At 39.8% G+C, this 26,270-nt stretch overlaps 1 protein-coding gene and 1 long non-coding RNA gene across 2 annotated transcripts; both read left to right on the top strand.

Annotated features, from left to right (window-relative positions):
* Window positions 1-4,876: 4,876 nt before the first annotated feature.
* LOC132642456 (uncharacterized) lies at window positions 4,877-7,867 on the top strand. Its single transcript, XR_009583172.1, has 3 exons — window positions 4,877-5,168; window positions 6,419-6,471; window positions 7,468-7,867. It is a non-coding gene; the product is annotated as an uncharacterized LOC132642456 (long non-coding RNA).
* Window positions 7,868-17,960: 10,093 nt separating this feature from the next.
* On the top strand, window positions 17,961-18,524 carry LOC132639387 (uncharacterized). Its single transcript, XM_060355837.1, has one exon. The coding sequence runs from the start codon at window positions 17,961-17,963 to the stop codon at window positions 18,522-18,524; it is 564 nt and encodes a 187-aa protein (XP_060211820.1).
* The last annotated feature ends 7,746 nt before the right edge of the window (window positions 18,525-26,270 follow it).

Genomic DNA, 26,270 nt, shown 5'->3' with positions numbered 1-26,270 from the left:
TCCAATCACAATTGAATTCTTCCCAGGGTTGAAGTTTCGAACAAAGCTGATTGGATCAGATATACCAGGAAAAGATCTTATTGACGGATTTGAAATCTTCAGCCAACTTAAAGATCAACTCCAGATCAAAGCCCATGGAATAACGTTCAAGAAACAATTCAAGCCATATACAGATGTTTTATGATTATTCCAAATAACTGATGCTGAAAAGATCAAGGAGATAGAAAAACAGTTGGTGGAGCATTCATGTGCGGATTCTCACAAGGAGTTTTTCGGAAAATGAAAAAAACCTCTATGGCTAAATGAGGAGTTTTTCATTAAACTCCCTTCAAGAAGAATGAAAGCATTAATCCAACGAAGGCAAGTTACTCCGACATGAATCCGGATCATCTTCAGCTTGCGAAAAGAGAATGCGAAGAGTTCTTGGTGTTGGGACTTATCGAGCCCTCTAATTCACAATGGGCATGTGAGGCGTTCTATGTCAATAAACGGGCAGAAAAAACAAGAGGTAAACTCAGATAGTCAAAAACTATCAACCTCTTAACTATTTCCTCCAAGATGATAAATTCCCCATCCCAAATTAACTCACCGTTTTTTCACACTTAGCCAAAGCTAAATACTTTTCCAAGTTTGACCTTAAATCGGGGTTTTGGCAATTGGGCAATTAGGGATACACCCAGAAGATAGACCAAAAACAGGGTTTTGTATACCCGATCACCACTTTCGATGGAAGGTCATGCCCTTTGGGTTGAAAATGACACCCTCATTGTTCCAAAAGGCCATGACAAAATTATTTCAACCCATCCTCCATACATCACTATTCTACATTGATGACATCTTACTCTTTAGTGACACTATAGAAGAACACCTCACATTGCTGCAACAATTCCATGACCTAGTAGAGAAAACTGGAATCATGCTCTCACAGAAAAAGATGAGAGCTATTTTGGTTTTTCTGGTACTTGTGTCACCAGTATTATATTTTCATGGAATTCAAGTGCGACATGTTCCGATGTTTTGACAAGATTGAACCTGCTCTCAAAAAGTTTCTGCAATGGTTCAAACCACGATGATATTGGGTTCAATGTTTCCAAGACTCCTATGCAGCAAAAGTGTTCATGTTACATCAACCGATAAAAATTATTGATGGGAAGGTCTATGCTCAACTAGATATTTCACTATAGTGGGAATTCCCCGTCTCTGTCTTGTCCTTAGAAGATGAATACAACGAAGCACAGAGAATTATTTTCCAGCAAAATAAGTGCATCCCAAAGGAGACATGGCTGAAAGAATGGGCTCGATGGAATTACACTGATAACTATCCGCATTGGGAAAGAGTTCGAGAAGCAGCAAAGGAGTACCGAGTGCCGTATGAAATAATCAAAGATGAAGTCACTCAGGCTGTCACAAAGATAAGGTTGGATTTTTCATCTCAAGATTCAGCAAAAATAGATCCAAAGATGACAGGGCCATCCAACAAAAAATGCTACTACACAATGTCGCGAACAAGAAGTCTGGAAAACAAAGAAAAATTCAAGCAAAAACATGGACCAGAATGGTGGATAGAGGAAGGATACACAACTCCGCCGTCGACTCCATCAAGCACTGCTCCGTCGGATAAAGCTTACTAACGTGCTTACAAGAAAGACAAAAGCGGACCCCACGGTCACATGTTTGTCATGCTTCAAATAATGTTCCCCTCGTTTTACTAGGCTTGTTTTATTAGGCGTGTTTTATTAGGCTGTCTTATTAGGCTCGTTTTATCAGGCTTGTTTTATTAGGCTGTCTTATTATGCTCGTTTTATCAGGCTTGTTTTATTAGGTTGTCTTATTAGGTTGTTTTATTAGGTTTGTTTTATTAGGCCCTTCACATGTCTAGCGGGGCCCGTGTGCCATGTAAGATAAGTCTTGTGGAAGCCTCCAACTCCTATAAATAGGAGGCTATGTATTAGTTAGAGGGCATCAAACAATTTCACTGTAAATTTTTTGATATCAATAAAATATTTTCCTTCTAAATTTCCCTTGTTCTTCTCTTTGAAAGGCATGGAAAGGCTGATCCTAAGTTAGTATAGGGTTAGGAAATATTGGGCAAGTTGAGCTTGCTATGAGTACAATAGTTTTCCGAAGCTTTGACAGTATGTCTGTAGTAGTGCGAGAGTTTTTCTGATTTGAGTAGCTTGGCTAGGAAGCCAGCCCATTTTGTAGGAAAAACTTTCATATCTACGATCTTTCAAACTATCCGACTAACTTGACAAGCCATCCTTCGGGTTGTTGAAGTCAGGTTTGTGGCAAGCCGTCCTTCGGGATGTTGAAGCCCAGTCCTACTACGTATGAAAACTATTGTGCTTGTAGTTTGGCTGTGTTGCTTGGTGTTTCCCCGCCCTTTACATACCCGTGGTATCAGAGCCAGGTTAGTCGGACAGTTAGAAAGATCGTAGATACGAAAGTTTTTCCTACAAAATGGGCTGGCTTCCAAGCCAAGCTACTCAACTCGGAAAAACTCTCGCACTACTACAAACATACTGTGAAAGCTTCAGAAAACTATTGTACTCATAGCAAGCTCAACTTTCCCAATATTTCCTAACCCTATACTAACTTAGGATCAGCCTTTCCATGCCTGTCAAAGAGAAGAACAAGAGAAATTTAGAAGGCAAACATTTTATTGATATCGAAAAATTTACAGGGAAGTTTTTTGATGCCCCCAAACTACTACATAGCCTCCCATTTATAGGGGTTGGAGGCTTCCACAAGACTTATCTTACATGGCACCCGGGCCCCGCTAGACATGTGAAGGGCCTAATAAAACAAACCTAATAAGACAGCCTAATAAAAAAAGCCTGATAAAACGAGCCTAATAAGACAGCCTAATAAAACAAGCCTGATAAAACGAGAGGAACATTATTTGAAGCATGACAACCATGTGCAAGCATGTGACCGTGGGGTCCGATTTTGTCTTTCTTGTAAGCACGTCAGTAAGCTTTATCCGACGGAGCGGTGCTTGATGGAGTCGACGGCGGAGTTGCGTATCCTTCCTCTATCCACCATTCCGGTCCATGTTTTTGCTTGAATTTTTCTTTGTTTTCCTGACTTCTTTTTCGCGACCTTGTGTAGTAGCATTTTTTGTTGGATGGCCCTGTCATCTCTGGATCTATTTTTTCTGAATCTTGAGATGGAAAATCCAACCTTATCTTTGTGATAGCCTGAGTGACTTCATCTTTGATTATTTCATACGGCACTCGGTACTCCTTTGCTGCTTCTCGAACTCTTTCCCAATGGGGACGGTTATCACTGTAATTCCATCGAGCCCATTCTTTCGATCATATCTCCTTTGGGATGCACTTATTTTGCTGGAAAATAATTCTCGGTGCTTCGCTGTATTCATCTTCAAAGGACAAGACAGAGACTGGGAATTCCCACCATAGTGAAATATCTGGTTGAGGATAGACCTTCCCATCAATAATTTTTATCGGTTGATGTAACATGAACACTTTTGCTGCATAGGAGTCTTGGAAACATTGAACCCAATATCTTCGTTGTTTGAACCATTGCAGAAACCTTTTGAGAGCAGGTTCAATCTTGTCAAAACATCGGAACATGTCGCACTGGAATTCCATGAAAATATAATACTGGTGACACAAGTACCAGAAAAACCAAAATAGCTCCTGTGGAAAATCATTGTGCATGGCTATGAATACGTGACAGAATGGGTATTCTGGATTGACTCAGAATGGCTTAAGGATGGATCCTCTATAGTTTCTGAAAACTAGGAGCTCATAGAAAGTCCTTCTTTCTGTGAGGATGGATGGATCAAACGGGTCCACAAACTTGCTGAAGAATTCTGGCGGATGATCTGCTATTCTGGATGGACTAGCTCCTGGAGAACTTGTAAGCATGAAAATGTTGCTAGTTAGCCTCTTCTGCAGCTTGGCTTGAAATCTCTTTGAAAACTCATCTGACCTGGATAGGAAATCCGCTAGAAGATTATCTTTCCCTGAGGTGCTTTACTTGGAATTTGTAAGGGGATAACCATTGTGCCCATCTGAGAATCTGCGGATTTGGGATAATCTTTGGACTTATGTGGATCATCTTCGGGAAAGCTTTCATATCCATCTCGATAAGAAACTCTGTGTGAATTAAAAACAAATTATCTTTTTAATCCCATTTTTTACGGCAAGAATTTCTTTGAATGTGGAATGGTAATGTTGTTCAGCATCTTTGAACTTTCCACTGGCATATTCGCATATTTTCCATTGGCCATCTTCAACTTCAAAAAGTATCGCACTCCAATATTCGTTGCTGGCATCTGTCTGCAATATCTTTTTCCCGTTTGATGGAATATGGAGGGCTTTAACCTCTTTTGAGATTTCTTTTATCTTCTGAACTACTTCATCCTGTTCCTTTCCCCAACCTTGGGCATTCTTCTTGAGCATTTTTTGTTACACTCCATAATAATCCATGCTACTTGAAGTAAAACAAGAAAAAAATGAGTTATGAAGGTTCAAGGAAAGTTAGTCGAGTTAGTAAGAATATCGTTATATATATGGTTGCCTTAAGTATCCCGAGGTGACATGGTAACCTAAAGGATTTGAAATCATGTTATGAGTATGTATATGAGTGTGTATATGTATGTATAAGAGGTTACATGAGGTTGGAAGAGGATTAGAAGTTAAACAAAATGAATCGGAACAACTTCAGTAAAGATTTCGGACCCGATTTTAGCCTATATTGTAGGAGGCATATCTCCTAGCATATGAGGAGTTTTAAGGTGTTTCAAAAGTCTAAAATTAAGTTCATCGAGTCTAGTTTCCAACGCAACAAACCTCTCATCAAAATGATATCGGGATAAGGAGATATGGACGATTCAATTTGGGCTGGCAGGGCAGCAAGTTTGGACCCGACCCAAACACTCATATTTCGGCCCATGAGGCCCATTAAACTTAATATATAAGCCACCACTTTTCCCTATATCACTTCACACGACTTAAACAGATCCAAGAACCCTTATTTTCTCTCCCAAACCCCCTTTCTAATTGAGCCATCATATAAGCTAAATCCTAGACCCTTGACATGATATTAGTTAAAGAGAAGTTGTAGCCTAAGTTTTCCTTGTGTTGTAAGCAAGAAGCTGGAAAGAGGAACAAGATTCTTGAAGATTCTGATTGTTAAAGGTAATTTCAACCTCCTACTCATGTTATTAATTTGGATTAAAGGTTTAATATGGTGTATACATGGAGGAAACGTTGATATACAAGCGATATATGGACTTAGATGTTATCGTAAGTTAGGGACTGTTGTTGTTGAAGTTGAAGTGGGCTGTGTGCTATAAACTTAGGTGAAATGATGCTTAATATTCTTGTACATGTATTGGAAATGGATTGAATGTGTTGTAGTATGGATAAATGAATGAAAATCATGAAGTTGTTGTAGTTGTGTTGAAGCCGTGTGAGGGGGCTGTTTTAGAGGAATTTGTGGACTGTTTTGTGTCACATTTTGATTGTTGTTGTTATGGACATTGTGGTGTATTGTGTGCATGTTGAATATGTGAATTAAGGTGTTAAAGAAATGAATTATGTTGAAGCATATAAGCAGTCCAAAACAGTGGACTGTTTTAGTGCTAGAGGTGAATTTGTATGTGTTGAGTGTTGATTCTTGTTGTGAACGTTTAGTGAAAGTGAAGTGCAATGATTCAGGTCGAAATTGGAATGAATTGTGGGCTGTTATAAGAATGTAAATGATGCTAAAACAGTTCCAAGGATCATGAAAGTAATGTCATTAAACATGTTGTCGTTGTAAGGTTTTAGTGTCGACAATGTAGCTATTTGCGTACGAATTTGGTGATATATTTATCTTGTGACTGCTGGTCGTATTTTACTGAAATTATATGAAATGAAGACATGAAATAATGTGTAAGAATCATATGTGGTTTGCTTGGTATGTTCGTAAACGTTTGCAAGAATTCCGGGCACCTTTATGTTGTTGGTTAGGGACTGTTTTGGGCGTGTTGATTGGTTAGGGACTGTTTTGGGCGTGTTGTGGTTAGGAACTGTTTTGGACATGTTGTATTCTTTAAATTGGAAATACTAATGATAGTTAAGAATATATATTGTATTTACGTTGTTTGGGTTGTTGTAAAGTTGTTACACGAAAACGTTAAGGCTACGGATTATTAGGAGTAACTTGAGAATGTAGTAGCCGTATGTGAATCGTTATGGAATGTTGTGAATGTGGGATATTTGGAATGTTATGTGGGCTGTCCGGATTGGTATTGAACATATGATTATTGATGTTGGGGTGGTTGTATGTAGTTGATTTGAATGCGAACGAAACGTCGTCTAAATGTTTGAAAGGGATTGTTGACGTTAAAGTACGTATTGAATTCCCTCGTAGACTAATTGTAGCTCTTGATGTCTTGATATAGGATAAGTGTTTTTGGGCAGCAAGTACAAGTTATAATACGACTAAACGCTAAAGGTATGTAAAGCTTATTCCTTCTTTTCTTGGCATGTCCTAGACGTAAGTATGAAATGATATGAACCTTGGGGTAAATTCTATTCTCTAGTTCCATGCATGACTTATGATTCTATATTTCCTTAATGCTATTGTCACGAGCCTACTACATGATTGACTAATGAATGATGTATAGAAGTTCCTACTCTTAAAAGAATGGCATGTATAGAAGTATACTTGATTTTCAAAAGCTACATCATGAAAATTGATACATGTACATGAAAGCTGAAACGTTCCTTGCTATGGCTTATAATGAGAGTTGAAAAGAATTGAATATGATTATTATCCCAATACTTTAGAGCTGGTTAGTTGCTTATCTATTGAGTCTCAAAAGATGCATTTCATATATGTGGTTGCTTATTATTCTGCTCGTGCTTATCGCTATATCCTTCACTGAGTCCCGGGCCAGGACACGTTCTCGTGCGCACATCTACTATATTATTACCGAGTCCCTCATTAAAGGGCCGGGACACGTATATGTTTATGTTTATGATGCTATGACTATATTCACCGAGTCCCTCACTAGAGGGCCGGGACACGTTATATATATATGATGATATGATGATGTGATGATATGATGATATGGAGATGGTGGCCAGGAGGGCATATATATTCCTTATTACCGAGTCCCTTACGAAAGGGCCGGGACACGTCTATGTGCATGTTTATGATACTATGATTTTAATTACCGAGCCCCTCACTAGAGGGCCGGGACACGTATACATGTTATATACAGAATGATTATGCAGCTTTGATTACAAAACACTATATTGACATTGATATGAGAATGATATAGATGAAATATGTTCAAAGGCAAGTCTTTATGAAATTTTGTTAGTTGCATTGAGTCCTATACATCTTATCTCAGTATGAGTCTATCACTATGTTTCATGCTTTACATACTCAGTACATATTCCGTACTGACCCCCTTTCTTTGGGGGGCTGCGTTCATGCCCGCAGGTACAGACGTTCATTTCGGAGATCCGCCAGCTTAGGACACTTATTCAGCTATTTTGACTGCTCCTTTGTTCCGGAGCCTAGCTTTTGGTATAACTCCCTTATGTTGAATTCATATGAGTTTATTTGGGTACGGCGGGGCCCTGTCCCGCCATATGATACGGTCATTACTCTTAGAGGTCTGTGGACATTTGTGTGGGTCTGTTTATGGTTGTTGACGCGTTTTATGATTATGACATATGTTTGGGGCGTACCCATTCGTAATGGCAGCCTTGTCGGCTTGCATATATATGTATGTTTGGTATGTTGCATATCGTGGCAGCCTTGTCGGCTTGCGTAGGAATATATATATGTTGTTGTTTAAAAATTTTAATTATTCAGGAGACAGGTGCCTACGACATACAAAAAAAAAATTTTGACAGCTTTAAAAAAACACCATACCTTTTTATACAAATAAGTTCATGACATACTAGTTATAAATGATTATAGTTGACAAGTGACATGAGTGTCCAATTCGGGCACTAGTCACGGCCTACGGGGTTGGGTCGTGACATTTTTGTAAGTGGAGCAATGTATGTAGAGACATTAGGGATAAAATATGTAACGTAATTAATCACACCTAAAAACTGTTGGAGCTGCTTCGTTGTAAAATTGGTGTCTGGGAATTTGAGCAGTTCTTGGAAAATATGTGGCCCTGGGCTGTATGCCCCATGAACAAGATGCATCCCCAGAAAATCAATTTCCTTCCTAGTAAGAATCATCTTTTTCTGTGAGTGCATGATTCCATTTTTCTCTACTAGGTCATGGAATTGTAGCAGCAACGTGAGGTGTTCTTCCATAGTGTCACTAAAGAGTAAGATGTCATCAATGTAGACTAGTGATGTATGGAGGATGGGTTGAAATAATTTTATCATGGCCTTTTGGAACAATGAGGGTGCCGTTTTCAACCCAAAGGGCATGACCTTCCATTGAAAGTGGTGATCGGGTATGCAAAACCCTATTTTTGGTCTATCTGCTGGGTGTATTCCCAATTGCCAAAACCCTGATTTAAGGTCAAACTTTGAAAAGTATTTAGCTTTGGCTAAGTGTGAAAAAAGGGTGAGTTTATTTGGGATAGGGAATTTATCATCTTTGAGGAAATAGTTAAGAGGCTGATAGTTTATGACTAATCAGAATTTACCTCTTGTTTGTTCTACCCGTTTATTGACATAGAACGCCTCGCATGCCTATTGTGAACTAGAGGGCTCGATAAGTCCAAACTCCAAGAGCTCTTCGCATTCTTTTTTCGCAAGCTGAAGATGATCCGGATTCATGCCAGAGTAACTTGCCTTCGTTGGATTGAAGCTTTCATTCTTCTGGAAGGGGACTTTAATGAAAAACTCCTCATTTAGCCATAGAGGCTTTTTGCATTTTCACATAAACTCCTTGTGAGAATCCGCACATGAATGCTCCACCAACTGCTTTTCTATCTCCTTGATCTGTTCAGCATCAGTTATTTGGAATAATCGTAAAACATCTGTATATGGCTTGAATTGTTTCTTGAACGTTATTCCATGGGCTTTCATCTGGAGCTGATCTTTAAGTTGGCTGAAGATGTCAAATCCTACAATGAGATCTTTTCCTGGTATATCTGATCCAATCACCTTTGTTCGAAACTTCAACCCTGGGAAGAATTCAATTGTGATTGGATGCTTTGTGATGAATGTGGTGGTTAGGACTCCAGTCCCAGCAGTGTTGAAATCTTTGAAATGTGGAATCCATTGGTCCTCAGGAAGGACGGCTGGGTTCATCAATGAACATGCCGCTCCAGTGTCCATGAAGGCAATAACCTGGATTGGTTTATCCCATTTGGATGGATAAACTTTAAGTTGGACCTGTGGGATCACCATGATGCTCTTGATATCTTCTTGAGCCTTTCCCTATGGTTCTGAAATATGGTAATATTCATCGCCATATTCTTTGTACACATCTATGGAAAAGAGGGTCTACTCTGTGGGTTCGTCCTCTAATGAGAGTACAGATTCAAGATCGCCATCTTCAGCTAGATGGATACCAGTGTAGTCCTCTATTTCAGTAAGAAGCTTGATCGACCTTCTGCATTGGGGACAAGTTTTTGCATAATGCCCAATCTTGTTGCAGATGAAGCATCTATCATTTTTTCGGGACTTGCCTGGGCTCTTTCTCCTGAAATAGTTCGTGCGCTTCCTGAACTGGGATCCTTCTCGTGAAGGCCTTGGCCATTTGAATCGCTTGAACCTTCCCTTTCGTCTGGGGACATGGCACGAACAGGTTGACCCAGTAATTAGGTCAAACATTCTGCAGGCTTTATCAAGGGCTGGATTGTTTCGTATGATCTGCTTCAAAACAGATCTCTTTGTGCAGATATCATCCAACGCTAGAAATATGGCTTGCCTGATGTAGCCGATCGGTGGGATTGTTATTGACTGAAACTTCTCTTCAACGATCGTCATGGTCCGGCTTGCTAACATCTTCGGAAGTGATGAAACAAAGGCTTGCTTGAGACTAGCTTCTCCGCCTAACTCAAAGAACATTTTACCCATCTTTTGAAAATGGATATCGATGGCATCTCTGTCTTGGGATGTGAGAAACATATTCTTGTCTTGTGTCCCAAGTGAATTCCACCTGTCTCGGAGAATTCCGGAGAACCTTGAAGTGAATTCTGACAGGATCATATACTTTTCCCGTTCGATAAGATTCTTTGTCACCATCCAAGTGAAGAAATCTTGGATCCTTTAGGGCCATCTTGATACTTTGATATCATCCAGACTGAAAGTATGGAATCCAGTCCCAACGAATTTTGCTGTTGTTGGTTTTGGCCTTCTTTCTGGAATTGGCTCATCTGTCATCCCGTCCCGATCATCATCTACCTCAGAGATTTCTGGTTCTCTGGGTTGATTCATGAATATTGGCGGGTTAGTTTCTTCTGAAGAGTCAACTGAGGAATCTTCGCTTGTCTCAAAGCTTGCTTCCGTAGGATCAGTATCATATGAATCTTGGTCACTGGATCCTAGGGTATCATCCTCCTCTACATCCTTTGTGGGTCGGGTCATGTAGAGGTTAGGAATATTATGGGCCGAGATCATCAAGTTTTCCAGCTCGGGTTCTTTTGAACTTTCCTCGAGTTCTTTCTTTCTTTTGGACTGCTTTTGGGCCGCCATAGAGTGTTTCCTTTCCCAAATCATTTTTGCAATGTCAAACGCATGTTCATTGTTTTGTTTTTGGGTAAAAGGCATAAGGTCTCGCTTTGTGGATGGGAGCACAGTGAAAGAATGGTCAAGCTTTGGTGGTGAGTATGTTTGTGAGGACATGGGGAAAAAAGGCGGGTTTTGATGGGCAGCTTTGTGTTTTTTGCGGTTCAAGGTGACCATATCTCAGTAGCTGTATTTGTTCTTTATGGTCTGCCATTTCCTTTTGTTGTTGGTTAAAGAAATGGAAAAGGGAAGTGCCTGGTGGACAAATCTTATACTGCATGTTTGTCATTCGCAATTCCATGACTTTGATCAGTCCAGCATGCTGAGAAGATGCTTGTTCCACCTTCTTCTCAATTGTATCCACCCTGCTCATCATCTTATTCTGTGTGTGAGCAACATTTCTGATGGAAGTGCTAATATTAGTTAACACTTTGTTTTGGCAAATGGCATTTTCGGATTGCCAATTGATTGTCGCTTCCACTTCACTTGTTGGTGGATTTTCTCCCGTGGGTAGCACAACATTTTTCCTTGGAATTTTTGGGGCATGGCTTGCACCATCCTTTTCAAAAGTTTGTTGTGGGGGAAATTCAGTGGTGTGACTGGAGCTGGAGAGGTTCATCATGAATATTTCTTGCTTTGGGATACTTGGGCTTGAAGGTTTGTGATGTAAATTTTGGTTAGGGAGAGATGGCCAACTCTGGGGTTTTTACGAAACAAGGAATTCATATTTTCCTGGATGGCTCAGTGTACCGATAGATGAGTCTCCTTCTTCATACCTTGTTCGGAACTTTCTTTCAGAGTTTCCCCCTTTTTTCTTTGATTTAGCTCTTCTTGTATGGTGTTCATCCCATTTAATTTCATCGTCAAGACATTCTTGATAGTCACATTGGATATCCCATGGGCAGTGTCCCGTGAAAGGATATTTGAACCACCATACTTCATGACCTTCATTATCGAACTGCTTTATCCAGTCATGTTCGCTCATGATACTTGGAAGATGGTAAGCTAATGTTTGAGGGTCATCTTGGTGTGCTTGGTTATAACAGGGTTGGTACATCTGGAAAGAGAAGGTTGTTTTGTTGGGTTTTTTAAGGTGAGAGCGGTCAAAGCTTATGGCGACTATTTTATCGGGTTTTTTTGGAAAAAGTGGGTTCAGAAGATTGGAGAGGTCAAACAGGTTCTCTCAGCTTTTCATAATTCGTGACCCATGTATCTCGAAGGACTTTGATAAGTTCTTCTCTAGAAAGCTATTTTGGGATTTGGGTGCACATGGTAGTTCCGTTGGTGGCATCCACTTTTAAGAGCAAAGTATTTTCTCCACCTGGAAGAGAGATATCCATAGCATGATTATGAACTCGCCAAGCTATTTGGTAGTGTAAAGTAGCCTGAATAGCATTTTTAGCTTGTGGAGCGCCTTTGTCACGACCCAACCCCGTAGGCCGCGACTAGTGTCCGTGTTGGACACTCGAAGGTACCCAATAACCCAAACCAACATATTAGCAGAATATATATATATATATATATATATATATATATATATATATATATAAGAGTCGATTAGCGTTACTAATTATCACAGATAAGCATATTTAACGCGTGGAAACCGATAAGGCTATCACAGATCATATCAACCCAAAACATATACACAACCCACATGTATGTCTACTGACCTCTACAGATAGCAACAGAATCACAAGACGGGACAGGGCCCCGTCATTCCCCTGAACCACATACATATGTACAATGGCAAAAGACTGTACCAAGACGCAGGCTCCGGACAACCGAGCACTCCAAGACAGCAGAATAGAATCCTAAGCGGGCGGATCGGTAAATCAGTCGTCTGTACCTGCGTGGCATGAAACGCAGCCCCCGAAGAAAGGGGGTCAGTACGGAATATGTACCGAGTATGTAAATCATAAAGTACAATAAACAGAATCATAATCTGAACAGAGGGTACAAAATATAAGTACAGTAACCGGAATGTCAAAATGCTTACTCACAGAACAGAGATAATACATGTCAGAGCATATGCCATATCCGGCCCTCATTATAGGACTCGGTGAACAGAACGTGGTCGCCACCCCGTCACTGGCGCCACAACACAGCATACTCCAGAGTAGGGAATTGCTCCGTAACATATCATATCATATCAGAATGTGCACATATCAAACATATTCGATGGCCATATCATATCATATTATCATATATCAGAATGTGTGTACATGGCACAGCATACTCCACAACCCATGTACATGTATACCTGCCCCCTCACATCGAGGCACGGCGAACAATGCAGTGGAATACGCGTGATAACATATCCTGGCTCGAGCTCAGTGAAAGCAGCATTGAGACATCCACGAGTGGAGTAGTGAGAAACTAAATGTATATAATTAAATAAATTCCAAAACTCGATGGACAAATATATTTACGACATCCGAAGGCACAGAAATCAGTTTCGGGTCAATCGGAATTAGTATACGAAAGTTACGAACTTTTAAAGTACAGAACGTTCTAAAAACGTTTCAGAAGCTCTTTTTGGAAATTCAAGTAACAATCATATTAGGAAACTTTCAAATATCCTTATGGATCAAATCGAATGGAGCCTTTAGAGTCATATGTACGTATCAGAATATATATCCAAGACTTTAGCCATATCAAATATTTTTCGAACAACATTCGGAAACATATCGAATAGAACTTCGGACATCATAAGTACGTATCAAACCATATGGAATGGCTTATGGAAGTCAAAGATATTGGCCATCCTAGTGGCTTTAAGAATAGGATTTTCTTTAAAAGCATACATATGTGTTATTTGTTCGTTTCATAAAGGCCATGCCAAAAGAAAGAAAGGTAGGCTTTACATACCTGTCAGTGACTATTCATGAATCCTTTTCGCCTCGTCGCCCTTTTAGCCTATTTATATAAAAGTAACGTTATCGTTAGTAACTATATTTTCTAGTCCACAATTCTATAACCCATTTCTTATTGAACCTACATTTTAGTTTATATATCCTCGTTTAGGGTTTTCTATTATCTAAAAATCTAGCGAAAATCCGGCAGCACTTCCCCTATACATGCGCCTATCCCAAATTTCCAATTGCTCTCCTGTTGACACAGACATACCAACAACAACATATGGATACAATCATATCTTCAATTCCTTCAATTCAACGAAAACAACAGCATATTCATATCAACAAAATTTCAACTTTAACTTTCTAATCCTTTCGCCATATAATCCATGATAACAACAACCATACCACTAATTAAACTTAATTTACCATAGCTAGTTTAAATTAGCCCCATACGGCTCAAACTCCACTTCCATATCAACATACACAACTCTTGCAATCTCTTTCACATCCACTAATTCATACAAAGACTAATCATCTTCTAAAATATGTAGGAGAATATTAAACCTTACCTTAATAAATTTGGCTAAACAAATATACCGAGGAGAGAATATTTCTTACCTAATATGGCAAAAAAATAATCTTCTTCCACTTTACTTTCCTTTAAATAAAGCCCGGATTTAATGAACTCTAAGTTGAAACAACGAACTTGTTGTGTTGGGATCTATCCAATTGTTTTGCACAAAACCACGATCATAAAATCATAGCAGCAGCTATCTATGAACTCCCTACCAATTTCCTAAGATTATAGTATTTTAATCTTTACGTGTAGATATATAAAACTACCCTACAGATATATATAGCACACTTTGTAAGCCTAATATTGTTATATATCCCTATAGTGGTAATTAGCTAGTAGGACAACTAAGCTAAATAGGAGGAAAACGTGGCTGCCCCTAGTCCAAAGTTATCCAAATATATATAAGACAAAAATTAGGTAGAACCCACTTCAAGAATTTCTTATGTACCATTCTCATTTATATTATATCTAGAGCTTACTACTTAAGCCACCAATTGACACATGTCCCACTATGGCATGGATCAATCAGATTTGGTCGTGTTATAGTGGGGTCCATTTAATACACTTAATTAATCTTAATTAATTCCTAATCTTCATTTAATAATCTAATCATGGTTAGTTAATTTCTCACTTTGCTAATGTTCCCACACTATTTGCAATTAATTAGTAAGCCGAGCAATAATAAATCGGGATTAAAAATCCTCGTCTCATATCTCAAGATTAATCTTGTCCTTAAACTTATTTACGAATAATCCAATCGTACAAAAATACGAGATATAACATCTAGCACTAGTCCATAGTCTCTTTTGGTACACACAAAATATTATTCTCAATCCCCGTGGTCACACTTGTTAAGACCTAAATTATTTTGGGACCTCAAACTCTTTGTACACCGAGCTCTCGATTTTTATCCTTGAATATGATCGAATCCTCCGACTTGGATAAATTTTCTCCTGTTGGACGATTCAATTTCCTAATCCAAAAATACGGAATGTTATGGAGTCAGATGGAAACTCATCAGAAAAAGATTATTGCTGGCCAAATTTCTTAATTATAAAGAATGAATAGGTAATGATGATGTCTAATACATGTCCAAAATCCATGTGGTACGTGGATAATATGCCACCCCTCCAATTATTTTAATATAAAAAGTAAAATCATAAGATATAATCTCATACACTAATATTTTAATATTTCTTTGAAATACATAAGCTTCCAAAACTTTTGTTCTTGAAATATCATATCAAGACCTTATATAACAGTTTCAAATTTCATCAAACTTATTCCGTTACTAATGTCATTGAACTCGTACGCTTTCCAACTTGTGTAAACGCGAGATGTAACAGCCTTGAATTTGGACTTGGAGCGTTAAAGCCTCCGTTCGATCTGGATCATACAGGGACATGTTAAAATTTGGAAATATAGTGACAAAAACTGTCCCAGCATTTAGAGTGACTTCTGTGGTACCCAAATTCGCATGTTGGTACTCGTTATATCTGGTATCAAGAAGGGCAAGGCGAGCTATAACAGGTTGGCCCTTTCGTCCTTGATATGTTAATGCAATTCTAATAGCACCAAACTGAACATGGGTGAAACCATGATGTTTCCACTATCTAGGAAAATCATCTGGAATCTGCAGAGTGATGAATTGTTCCTCCTGAATTGCTAGAATAGGGTGCTGGTCAGGTTTTGAGGCACCAACATATTCTTTAGCTTCTTTGGGCTTTGGTTGGACCAGGGAACGGATTTGTGACCACGAGGAACATGTCTTTTTAGCAAAAGCAGAGTATGGGTTTATGAGGGGTTTTCCAGGTGGAGAAAATGTTTTGCTTTTAAAAGTGGATGCCACCAACGAAACTACCATGTGCACCCAAATCCCAAAACAGCTTTCTAGAGAAGAACTTATCAAAGTCCTTCCAGATACATGGGTCACGAATTATGAAAAGATGAGACAACCTGTTGAACCTCTCCAATCTTCTGAACCAACTTTTTCCAAAAAACCCGATAAAACAGTCGCCATAAGCTTTGACCACTCTCACCTTAAAAAACCCAACAAAACAACCTTCTCTTTCCAGATGTACCAACCCACTCATAACCAAGCACACCAAGATGACCCTGAAACATTCGCTTACCATCTCACCGGTATCATGAGCGAACATGACTGGATAAAGCAGTTTGATAATGAAGGTCATGAAATATGGTGGTTCAAATGTCCTTTCACGGGACAATGCCCATAGGATATCCAATGTGACTGTCAAGAATGTCTTGATGATGAAGTTGAATGGGATGAACACCATACAAGAAGAGCCAAATCAAAGAAAAAAGGGGGAAACTCTGAAAGAAAGTTCCGAACAAGGTATGAAGAAGGAGACTCATCTATCGGTTCACTGAGCCGTCCAGGAAAATATGAATTCCTTGTTTCGTACAAACCCCAAATTGGCCATCTCTCCCTAACCAAAATTTACATCACAAACCTTCAAACCCAAGTATCCCAAAGCCAGAAATATTCATGATGAACCCCTCCAGCTCCAGTCACACCACTGAATTTCCCCCACAACAACCTTTTGAAAAGGATGGTGCAAGCCATGCCCCAAAAATTCCAAGGCAAAATGTTGTGCTGCCCACGGGAGAAAAGCCACCAACAAGTGAAGTGGAAGCGACAATCAATTGGCAATCCGAAAATGCCATTTGCCAAAACAAAGTGTTAACTAATATTAGCACTTCCATCAGAAATGTTTCTCACACACAGAATAAGATGATGGGCAGGGTGGAGACAATTGAGAAGAAGGTTGAACAAGCATCTTCTCAGCATGCTGGACTAATCAAAGCCCTCGAATTGCGAATGACAAACATGCAGTATGAGATTTGTCCACCAGGCACTTCCCCTTTCCATTTCTTTAACCAACAACAAAAGGAAATGGCAGACCTTAAAGAACAAATACAGCTACTGAGATATGGTCACCTTGAACCGTAAAAAACACAAAGCTGCCCATCAAAACCCGCCTTTTTCCCTATGTTCTCACAAATATACTCCCCACCAAAGCTTGACCATTCTTTCACTGTGCTCCCATCCACAAAGCGAGACTCTATGCCTTTTGCCAAAAACAAAACAATGAACCTGTGTTTGACATTGCAAAAATGGTTTGGGAAAGGAAAGACTCTATGGCGGCTCAAAAGCCGTCCAAACGAAAGAAAGAACACGGGGAAAGTTCAAAAGAACCCGAGCTGGAAAACTTGATGATCTTGGCCCATAATATTCCTGACCTCTATATGACCCGACCCACAAAGGATGTAGAGGAGGATGATACCCTAGGATCCGGTTGACTCTTCGGAAGAAAATAACCCGCCAATATTCATGAATCAACCCAGAGAACCAGAAATCTCTGAAGTAGATGATGATCAGGACGGGATGACAGATGAGCCAATTCAAGAGAGAAGGCCAGAACCAACAACGGCAAAATTCGTTGGGATTGGATTCCATACTTTCAGTCTGGATGATATCAAAGTATCAAGATGGCCCCAAATGATCCAAGATTTCTTCACTTGGATGGTGACAAAGAACCTTGTCGAACGGGAAAAGTATATGATCCTGTCAGAATTCACTTCAAGGTTCTCCGGAATTCTCCGAGACTGGTGGAATTCACTTGGGACACAATACAAGAATATGTTTCTCATATCCCAAGACTTCGCTTACAACATCAAAATACTCCAAGAGGTATTTTGTGGAGATACCGGCCAAAGGCAAGAAAAACTAAGGATACAGTTTTTTGAAATGAAATGCTTAGCATTTGACAGAGATGCCATCGATATCCATTTTCAACACTTCCGAAGATGTTAGCAAGCCGGACCATGACGATCGTTGAGGAGAGGTTTCAATCAATAACGATCCCACCATTCGGCTACATCAGGCAAGCCATATTTCTAGCGTTGGATGATATCTACACAAAGAGATCTGTTTTGAAGCAGATCATACGAAACAATCCAGCCCTTGATAAAGCTTGCGGAAAGTCTGACCTAATTACTGGGTCAAGCTGTTCCTGCTATGTCCCCAGACGAAAGGGAAAGTTCAAGCGATTCAAATGGCCAAGGCCTTCACGAGAAGGATCCCAGTTCAGGAGGCGCACGAAATATTTCAGGAGGAAGAGCCCAGGCAAGTCCCGAAAAAATGATAGATGCTTCATCTGCAACAAGATTGGGCATTATGCAAAAAATTGTCCCCAATCTAGAAGATCGATCAAGCTTCTTACTAAAATAGAGTACTACACTGGTATCCATCAAGCTGAAGATGGCGATCTTGAATCTGTACTCTCATTAGAGGACGAACCTACAGAGAATACCCTCTTTTCCGTAGATGTGTACGAAGAATATGACGATGAATATTACCAGATTTCAGAACCAGAGGGAAAGGCTTAAGAAGATATCAACAACATCATGGTGATCCCGCAGGTCCAGCTTAATGCTTATCCATCCAAATTGGATAAACTAATCCAGGTTATTGCCTTCGTGGACACTTGAGTGGCATGTTCATTGATGAACCCAACCGTCCTTCCCGAGGATCAATGGATTCCACATTTCAAAGATTTCAACACTGCTGGGACTGGAGTCCTAACCACCACAGTCATCACAAAGCATCCAATAACAATTGAATTCTTCCCAGGGTTGAAGTTTCGAACAAAGCTGATTGGATCAGATGTACCAGGAAAAGATCTCATTGTCGGATTTGATATCTTCTGCCAACTTAAAGATCAGCTCCAGATCAAAGCCCATGGAATAACGTTCAAGAAACAATTCAAGCCATATACATATGTTTTACGATTATTCCAAATAACTGATACTGAACAGATCATGGAGATAGAAAAGCAGTTGGTGGAGCATTCATGTGCGAATTCTCACAAGGAGTTTATGGGAAAATGCAAAAAGCCTCTATGGCTAAATGAGGAGTTTTTCATTAAACTCCCCTTCAAGAAGCATGAAAGCATCAATCCAACGAAGGCAAGTTACTCTGGCATGAATCCGGATCATCTTCAGCTTGCGAAAAAAGAATGCGAAGAGCTCTTGGAGTTTGGACTTATCGAGCCCTCTAGTTCACAATGGGCATGCGAGGCGTTCTATGTTAATAAACGGGCAGAACAAACAAGAGGTAAATTCTGATTAGTCATAAACTATCAACCTCTTAACTATTTCCTCAAAGATGATAAATTCCTTATCCCAAATAAACTCACCCTTTTTTCACACTTAGCCAAAGCTAAATACTTTTCCAAGTTTGACCTTAAATCAGGGTTTTGGCAATTGGGAATACACCCAGCAGATAGACCAAAAATAGGGTTTTGTATACCCGATCACCACTTTCAATGGAAGGTCATGCCCTTTGGGTTGAAAACGGCACCCTCATTGTTCCAAAAGGCCATGATAAAATTATTTCAACCCATCCTCCATACATCACTAGTCTACATTGATGACATCTTACTCTTTAGTTACACTATGGAAGAACACCTCACGTTACTGCAACAATTCAATGGCCTAGTGGAGAAAACTGGAATCATGCTCTCACAGAAAAAGATGATTCTTGCTAGGATGGAAATTGATTTTCTAGGGATGCATTTTGTTTATGGAGCATACAGCCTAGGGCCACATAATTGTCAAGAACTGCTCAAATTCCCAGACGCCAATTTTACAACGAAGCAGCTCCAACAGTTTTTAGGTTTGATTAATTACGTTAGATATTTTATCACTAATGTCTCTACAGACATTGCTCCACTTACAAAAATGCTCAAAAAGAATGCCCAAGGTTGGGGAAAGGAACAGGATGAAGCAGTTCAGAAGATAAAAGAAATCTCAAAAGAGGTTAAAGCCCTCCATATTCCATCAGACGGGAAAAAGATATTGCAGACAGATGCCAGCAACGAATATTGGAGTGCAGTACTTTTTGAAGTTGAAGATGGCCAACGGAAAATATGCGGATATGCCAGTGGAAAGTTCAAAGATGCTGAACAACATTACCATTCCACATTCAAAGAAATTCTTGCCGTAAAAAATGGGATTAAAAAGTTTAATTTTTTTCTTTTTAATTCACACAGAGTTTCTTATCGAGATGGATATGAAAGCTTTCCCGAAGATGATCCACATAAATCCAAAGATTATCCCAAATCCGCAGATTCTCAGATGGGCACAATGGTTCTCCCCTCACAAATTCCAAGTAAAGCACCTTAAAGGGAAAGCTAATATTCTAGCGGATTTCCTATCGAGACCAGATGAGTTTTCAAAGAGATTTCAAGCCAAGCTGCAGAATAGGCTAACTAGCAACATTTTCATTCTTACAAGCTCATCAGGAGCTAGTCCATCAAGAATAGCAGATCATCCGCCAGAATTCTTCAGCAAGTTTGTGGACCCGTTTGATACATCCATCCTCACAGAAAGAAGGACTTTCTATGAGCTCCTAGTTTTCGGAAACTATGGAGGATCCATCCTTAAGACATTCTGAGTCAATCCAGAATACCCATTATGTCACGTATTCATAGCCATGCACAATGATTTTCCACAGGAGCTATTATGGTTTTTCTGGTACTTATGTCACCAGTATTATATTTTCATGGAATTCAAGTGCGACATGTTCCGATGTTTTGACAAGATTGAACCTGCTCTAAAAAAGTTTCTGCAATGGTTCAAACCACGAAGACATTGGGTTCAATGTTTCCAAGACTCCTATGTAGCAAAGGTACTCATGTTACATCGGCCGATAAAAATTATTGATGGGAAGGTCTATGCTTAACCAGATATTTCACTATGGTGGGAATTCCCCGTCTTTGTCTTGTCCTTAGAAGATGAATACAGCGAAGCACAGAGAATTATTTTCCAGCAAAATAAGTGCATCCCAAAGGAGATATGGCCAAAAGAATGGGCTCGATGGATTTACACTGATAACCATCCCCATTGGGAAAGAGTTCGAGAAGCAGTAAAGGAGTACAGAGTGCCGTATGAAATAATCAAAGATGAAGTCACTCAGGCTATCACAAAGGTAAGGTTGGATTTTCCATCTCAAGATTCAGCAAAAATAGATCCAGAGATGATAGGGCCATCCAACAAAAAATGCTACTACATAAGGTCGCGAACAAGAAGTCTAGAAAACAAAGAAAAATTCAAGCAAAAACATGGACCGGAATGGTAGATAGACGAAGGATACGCAACTCCGCCGTCGACCCCATCAAGCACCGCTCCGTCGGATAAAGATTACTGACGTGCTTACAAGAAAGACAAAAGCGGACCCCACGGTCACATGCTTGCACATGGTTGTCATGCTTCAAATAATGTTCCCCTCGTTTTACTAGGCTTGTTTTATTAGTTGTATTTTATTAGGCTGTCTTATTAGGCTCGTTTTATCAGGCTGTCTTATTAGGCTCCTTTTATTAGGTTTGTTTTATTAGGCCCTTCACATGTCTAGCGCGGCCCGTGTGCCATGTAAGATAAGTCTTGTGGAAGCCTCCAACTCCTATAAATAGGAGGCTATGTAGTAGTTAGAGGGCATCAAACAATTTCCCTGTAAATTTTCCGATATCAATAAAATGTTTGCCTTCTAAATTTCTATTGTTCTTCTCTTTGAAAGGCATGGAAAGGCTGATCCTATGTTAGTATAGGCTTAGAAAATATTGGGCAAGTTGAGCTTGCTATGAGTACCATAGTTTTCTGAAGCTTTGACAATATGTCTGTAGTAGTGCGAAAGGTTTTCCGAGTTGAGTATCTTGGCTAGGAAGCCAGCCCATTTTGTAGGAAAAACTTTCTTATCTACGATCTTTAAAACTGTCCGACTAACTTGACAAGCCATCCTTAGGGTTGTTGAAGTCAGGTTTGTGGCAAGCCGTCCTTCGGGATGTTGAAGCCCAATCCTACTATGTAAGAAAACTATTGTGCTTGTAGTTTGGCTGTCTTGCTTGGTGTTTCCCCGTGGTCACAAATCCGTTCCCTGGTCCAACCAAAGCCCAAAGAAGCTAAAGAATATGTTGGTGCCTCAAAACTTGACCAGCACCCTATTCTAGCAACTCAGGAGGAACAATTCATCACTCTGCAGATTCCAGATGATTTTCCTAGACAGTGGAAACATCATGGTTTCACCCATGTCCATTTTGGTGCTATTAGAATTGCATTAACATATCAAGGACGAAAGGGCCAACCTGTTGTAGCTCGCCTTGCCCTTCCTGATACCAGATATAACGAGTACCAACATGCGAATTTGGGTACCACAGAAGTCACTCTAAATGCTGGGACAGTTTTTGTCACTATATTTCCAAATTTTAACATGTCCCTGTATGATCCATATCTAACGGAGGCTTTAAAGCTCCAAGTCCAAATTCAAGGTGCTCCACAAGCTAAAAATGCTATTCAGGCTACTTTACACTACTAAATATCTTGGCGAGTTCAGAATCATGCTATAGATATCTCTCTTCCAGGTGGACACAATACATTGCTCTTAAAAGTGGATGCCACCAACGGAACTACCATGTGCACCCTAATCCCAAAACAACTTTCTAGAGAAGAACTTATCAAAGTCCTTCCAGATACATGGGTCACGAATTATGAAAAGCTGAGAGAACCTGTTGAACCTGTCCAATCTTCTGAACCCACTTTTTCCAAAAAACTCGATAAAACAGTCGCCATAAGATTTGACCACGCTCACCTTAAAAAACCCAACAAAACAACCTTCTCTTTCTAGATATACCAACCCACTCATAACCAAGCACACCAAGATGACCCTGAAACATTCACTTACCATCTCCCCAGTATCATGAGAGAACATGACTGGATAAAGCAGTTCGATAATGAAGGTCATAAACTATGGTGGTTCAAATGTCCTTTTACAGGACACTGCCCATGGGATATCCAATGTAACTGTCAAGAATGTCTTGACGATGAAATTGAATGGGATGAACACCATACAAGAAGAGCCAAATCAAAGAAAAAAGGGGGAAACTCAGAAAGAAAGTTCCGAACAAGGTATGAAGGCGGAGACTCATCTATCGGTTCACTGAGCCGTCCAGGAAAATATGAATTCCTTGTTTCGTACAAACCCCAAAATTGGCCATCTCTCCCTAACCAAAATTTACATCACAAACCTTCAAACCTAAGTATCCCAAAGCTAGAAATATTCATGATGAACCCCTCCAGCACCAGTCACACCACTGAATTTCCTCCACAACAACCTTTTAAAAAGGATGGTGCAAGCCATGCCCTAAAAATTCCAAGGCAAAAAGTTGTGCTGCCCATGGGAGAAAAGCCATAAAAAAGTGAAGTGGAAGCGACAATAATTTGGCAATCCGAAAATGCCATTTGCCAAAACAAAGTGTTAACTAATATTAGCACTTCCGTCAGAAATGTTGCTCACACACAGAATAAGATGTTGAGCAGGGTGGAGACAATTGAGAAGAAGGTGGAACAAGCATCTTCTCAGCATGCTGGACTAATCAAAGCCCTGGAATTGCAAATAACAAACATGTAGTATGAGATTTGTCCACCAGGCACTTCCCTTTTCCATTTCTTTAACAAACTACAAAAGGAAATGGCTGACCTTAAGGAACAAATACAGCTACTGAGATATGGTCACCTTAAACCGCAAATAACACAAAGCTGCCCATCAAAACTCGCATTTTTCCCCACGTCCTCACAAACATACTCACCACCAAAGCTTGACCATTCTTTCACTGTGCTCCCATCCACAAAGCGACACCAATGGAAGAATACTTCACGTTGCTGCAACAATTCCATGACCTAGTAGAGAAAAATGGAACCATGCTCTCACAGAAAAAGATGATTCTTGCTAGGAAGGAAATTGATTTTGTGGGGATGCATTTTGTTCATGGAGCATACAGCCCAGGGCCACATATTTCTCAAGAGCTGCTCAAATTCCCAGACACCAATTTTACAACGAAGCAGCTCCAACAGTTTTTAGGTGTGATTAATTACGTTAGAGATTTTATCCCTAATGTCTCTACATACATTGCTCCACTTACAAAAAAGCTCAAGAAGAATTCCCATGGTTGGGGAAAGGAACAGGATGAAGCAATTCAGAAGATAAAAGAAATCTCAAAAGAGGTTAAAGCCCTCCATATTCCATCAGACGAGAAAAAGATATTGCAGACAGATGCCAGCAACGAATATTGGAGTGCGGTACTTTTAGAAGATGAAGATGGCCAACGAAAGATATGCGGATATGCCAGTGGAAAGTTCAAAGATTCTGAAAAACATTACCATTCCACATTCAAAGAAATTCTTGCCGTAAAAAATGGGATTAAAAAGTTTAATTTCTTTTTAATTCACACAGAGTTTCTTATCGAGATGGATATGAAAGCTCTCCCGAAGATGATCCACATAAATCCAAAGATTATCCCAAATCCGCAGATTCTCAGATGGGCATAACGGTTTTCCCTTTACAAATTTCAAGTAAAGCACCTCAAAGGGAAAGATAATATTCTAGCGGATTTCCTATCCAGGCCAGATGAGTTTTCAAAGAGATTTAAAGCCAAGCTGCAGAAGAGGCTAACTAGCCACATTTTCATGCTTACAAGCTCATCAGGAGCTAGTCCATCCAGAATAGCAGGTCATCCGCCAGAATTCTTCAGTATGTTTGTGGACCCGTTTGATCCATCCATCCTCACAGAAAGAAGGACTTTCTATGAGCTCCTAGTATTCAGAAAATATGGAGGATCCATCCTTAACCCATTCAGAGTCAATACAAAATACCCATTCTGACACGTATTCATAGCCATGCACAATGATTTTCCACAGTAGCTATTATGGTTTTTCTGGTACTTGTGTCACAAATGTTATATTTTTATGGAATTCAAGTGCGACATGTTTCGATGTTTTGACAAGATTGAACCTGCTCTAAAAAAGTTTCTGCAATGGTTCAAACCACGAAGCTATTGGGTTAAATATTTCCAAGACTCCTATGCAGCAAAATTGTTCATGGTACATCGACCGATAAAAATTATTGATAGGAAGGTCTATGCTTAACCAGATATTTCACTATGGTGGGAATTCCCCGTCTTTGTCTTGTCCTTAGAAGATGAATACAGCGAAGCACAGAGAATTATTTTCCAGCAAAATAAGTGCATCCCAAAGGTGATATGGCGAAAAGAATGGGCTCGATGGAATTACACTGATAACCATCCCTATTGGGAAAGAGTTTGAGAAGCAGCAAAGGAGTACCGAGTGCCGTATGAAATAATCAAAGATGAAGTCACTCCGGCTATCACAAAGATAAGGCTGGATTTTCCATCTCAAGATTCAGCAAAAATAGATCCAGAGATGACAGGGCCATCCAACAAAAAATGCTACTACACAAGGTCACGAAAAAGAAGTCTTGAAAAGTAAGAAAAATTCAAGCAAAAACATGGACCAGAATGGTGGATACAGGAAGGATACGCAACTCCGCCGTCGACTCCATCAAGCACCGCTCCGTCGGATAAAGCTTACTGACGTGCTTACAAGAAAGACAAAAGCAGACCCCACGGTCACATGCTTGCACATGGTTGTCATGCTTCAAATAATGTTCCCCTCGTTTTACTAGGCTTCTTTTATTAGACGTGTTTTATTAGGCTGTCTTATTAGGCTCGTTTTATCAGGCTTGTTTTATTAGGCTATCTTATTAGGCTCCTTTTATCAGGTTTGTTTTATTCGGCCCTTCACATGTCTAGCGGGGCCCGTGTGCCATGTAAGATAAGTCTTGTGGAAGCCTCCAACTCATATAAATAGGCGGCTATGTAGTAGTTAGAGGGCATCAAACAATTTCCCTGTAAATTTTCCGATTTCAATGAAATGTTTGCCTTCTAAATGTCTCTTGTTCTTCTCTTTGAAAGGCATGGAATAGTTGATCCTAAGTTAGTAGAGGGTTAGGAAATATTAGGCAAGTTGAGCTTGCTATGAGTACAATAGTTTTCCGAAGCTTTGACAGTATGTCTGTAGTAGTGCGAAAGTTTTTCCGAGTTGAGTAGCTTGGATAGGAAGCCAGCCCATTTTGTAGGAAAAACTTTCATATCTACGATCTTCCAAACTGTCCGACTAACTTGATGAGCCATCCTTCGGGTTGTTCAAGTCAGGTTTGTGGCAAGCCGTCCTTCGGGATGTTGAAGCCCAGTCCTACTATGTAAGAAAACTATTGTGCTTGTAGTT

Source organism: Lycium barbarum, chromosome 5 (genome assembly GCF_019175385.1).
Source record: "Lycium barbarum isolate Lr01 chromosome 5, ASM1917538v2, whole genome shotgun sequence".
In the NCBI taxonomy this organism is placed as follows: Eukaryota; Viridiplantae; Streptophyta; class Magnoliopsida; order Solanales; family Solanaceae; genus Lycium; species Lycium barbarum.
The sequence above is the reverse complement of the archived record's forward strand: the minus strand, read 5'-3'. Positions and strand labels throughout refer to the sequence as shown.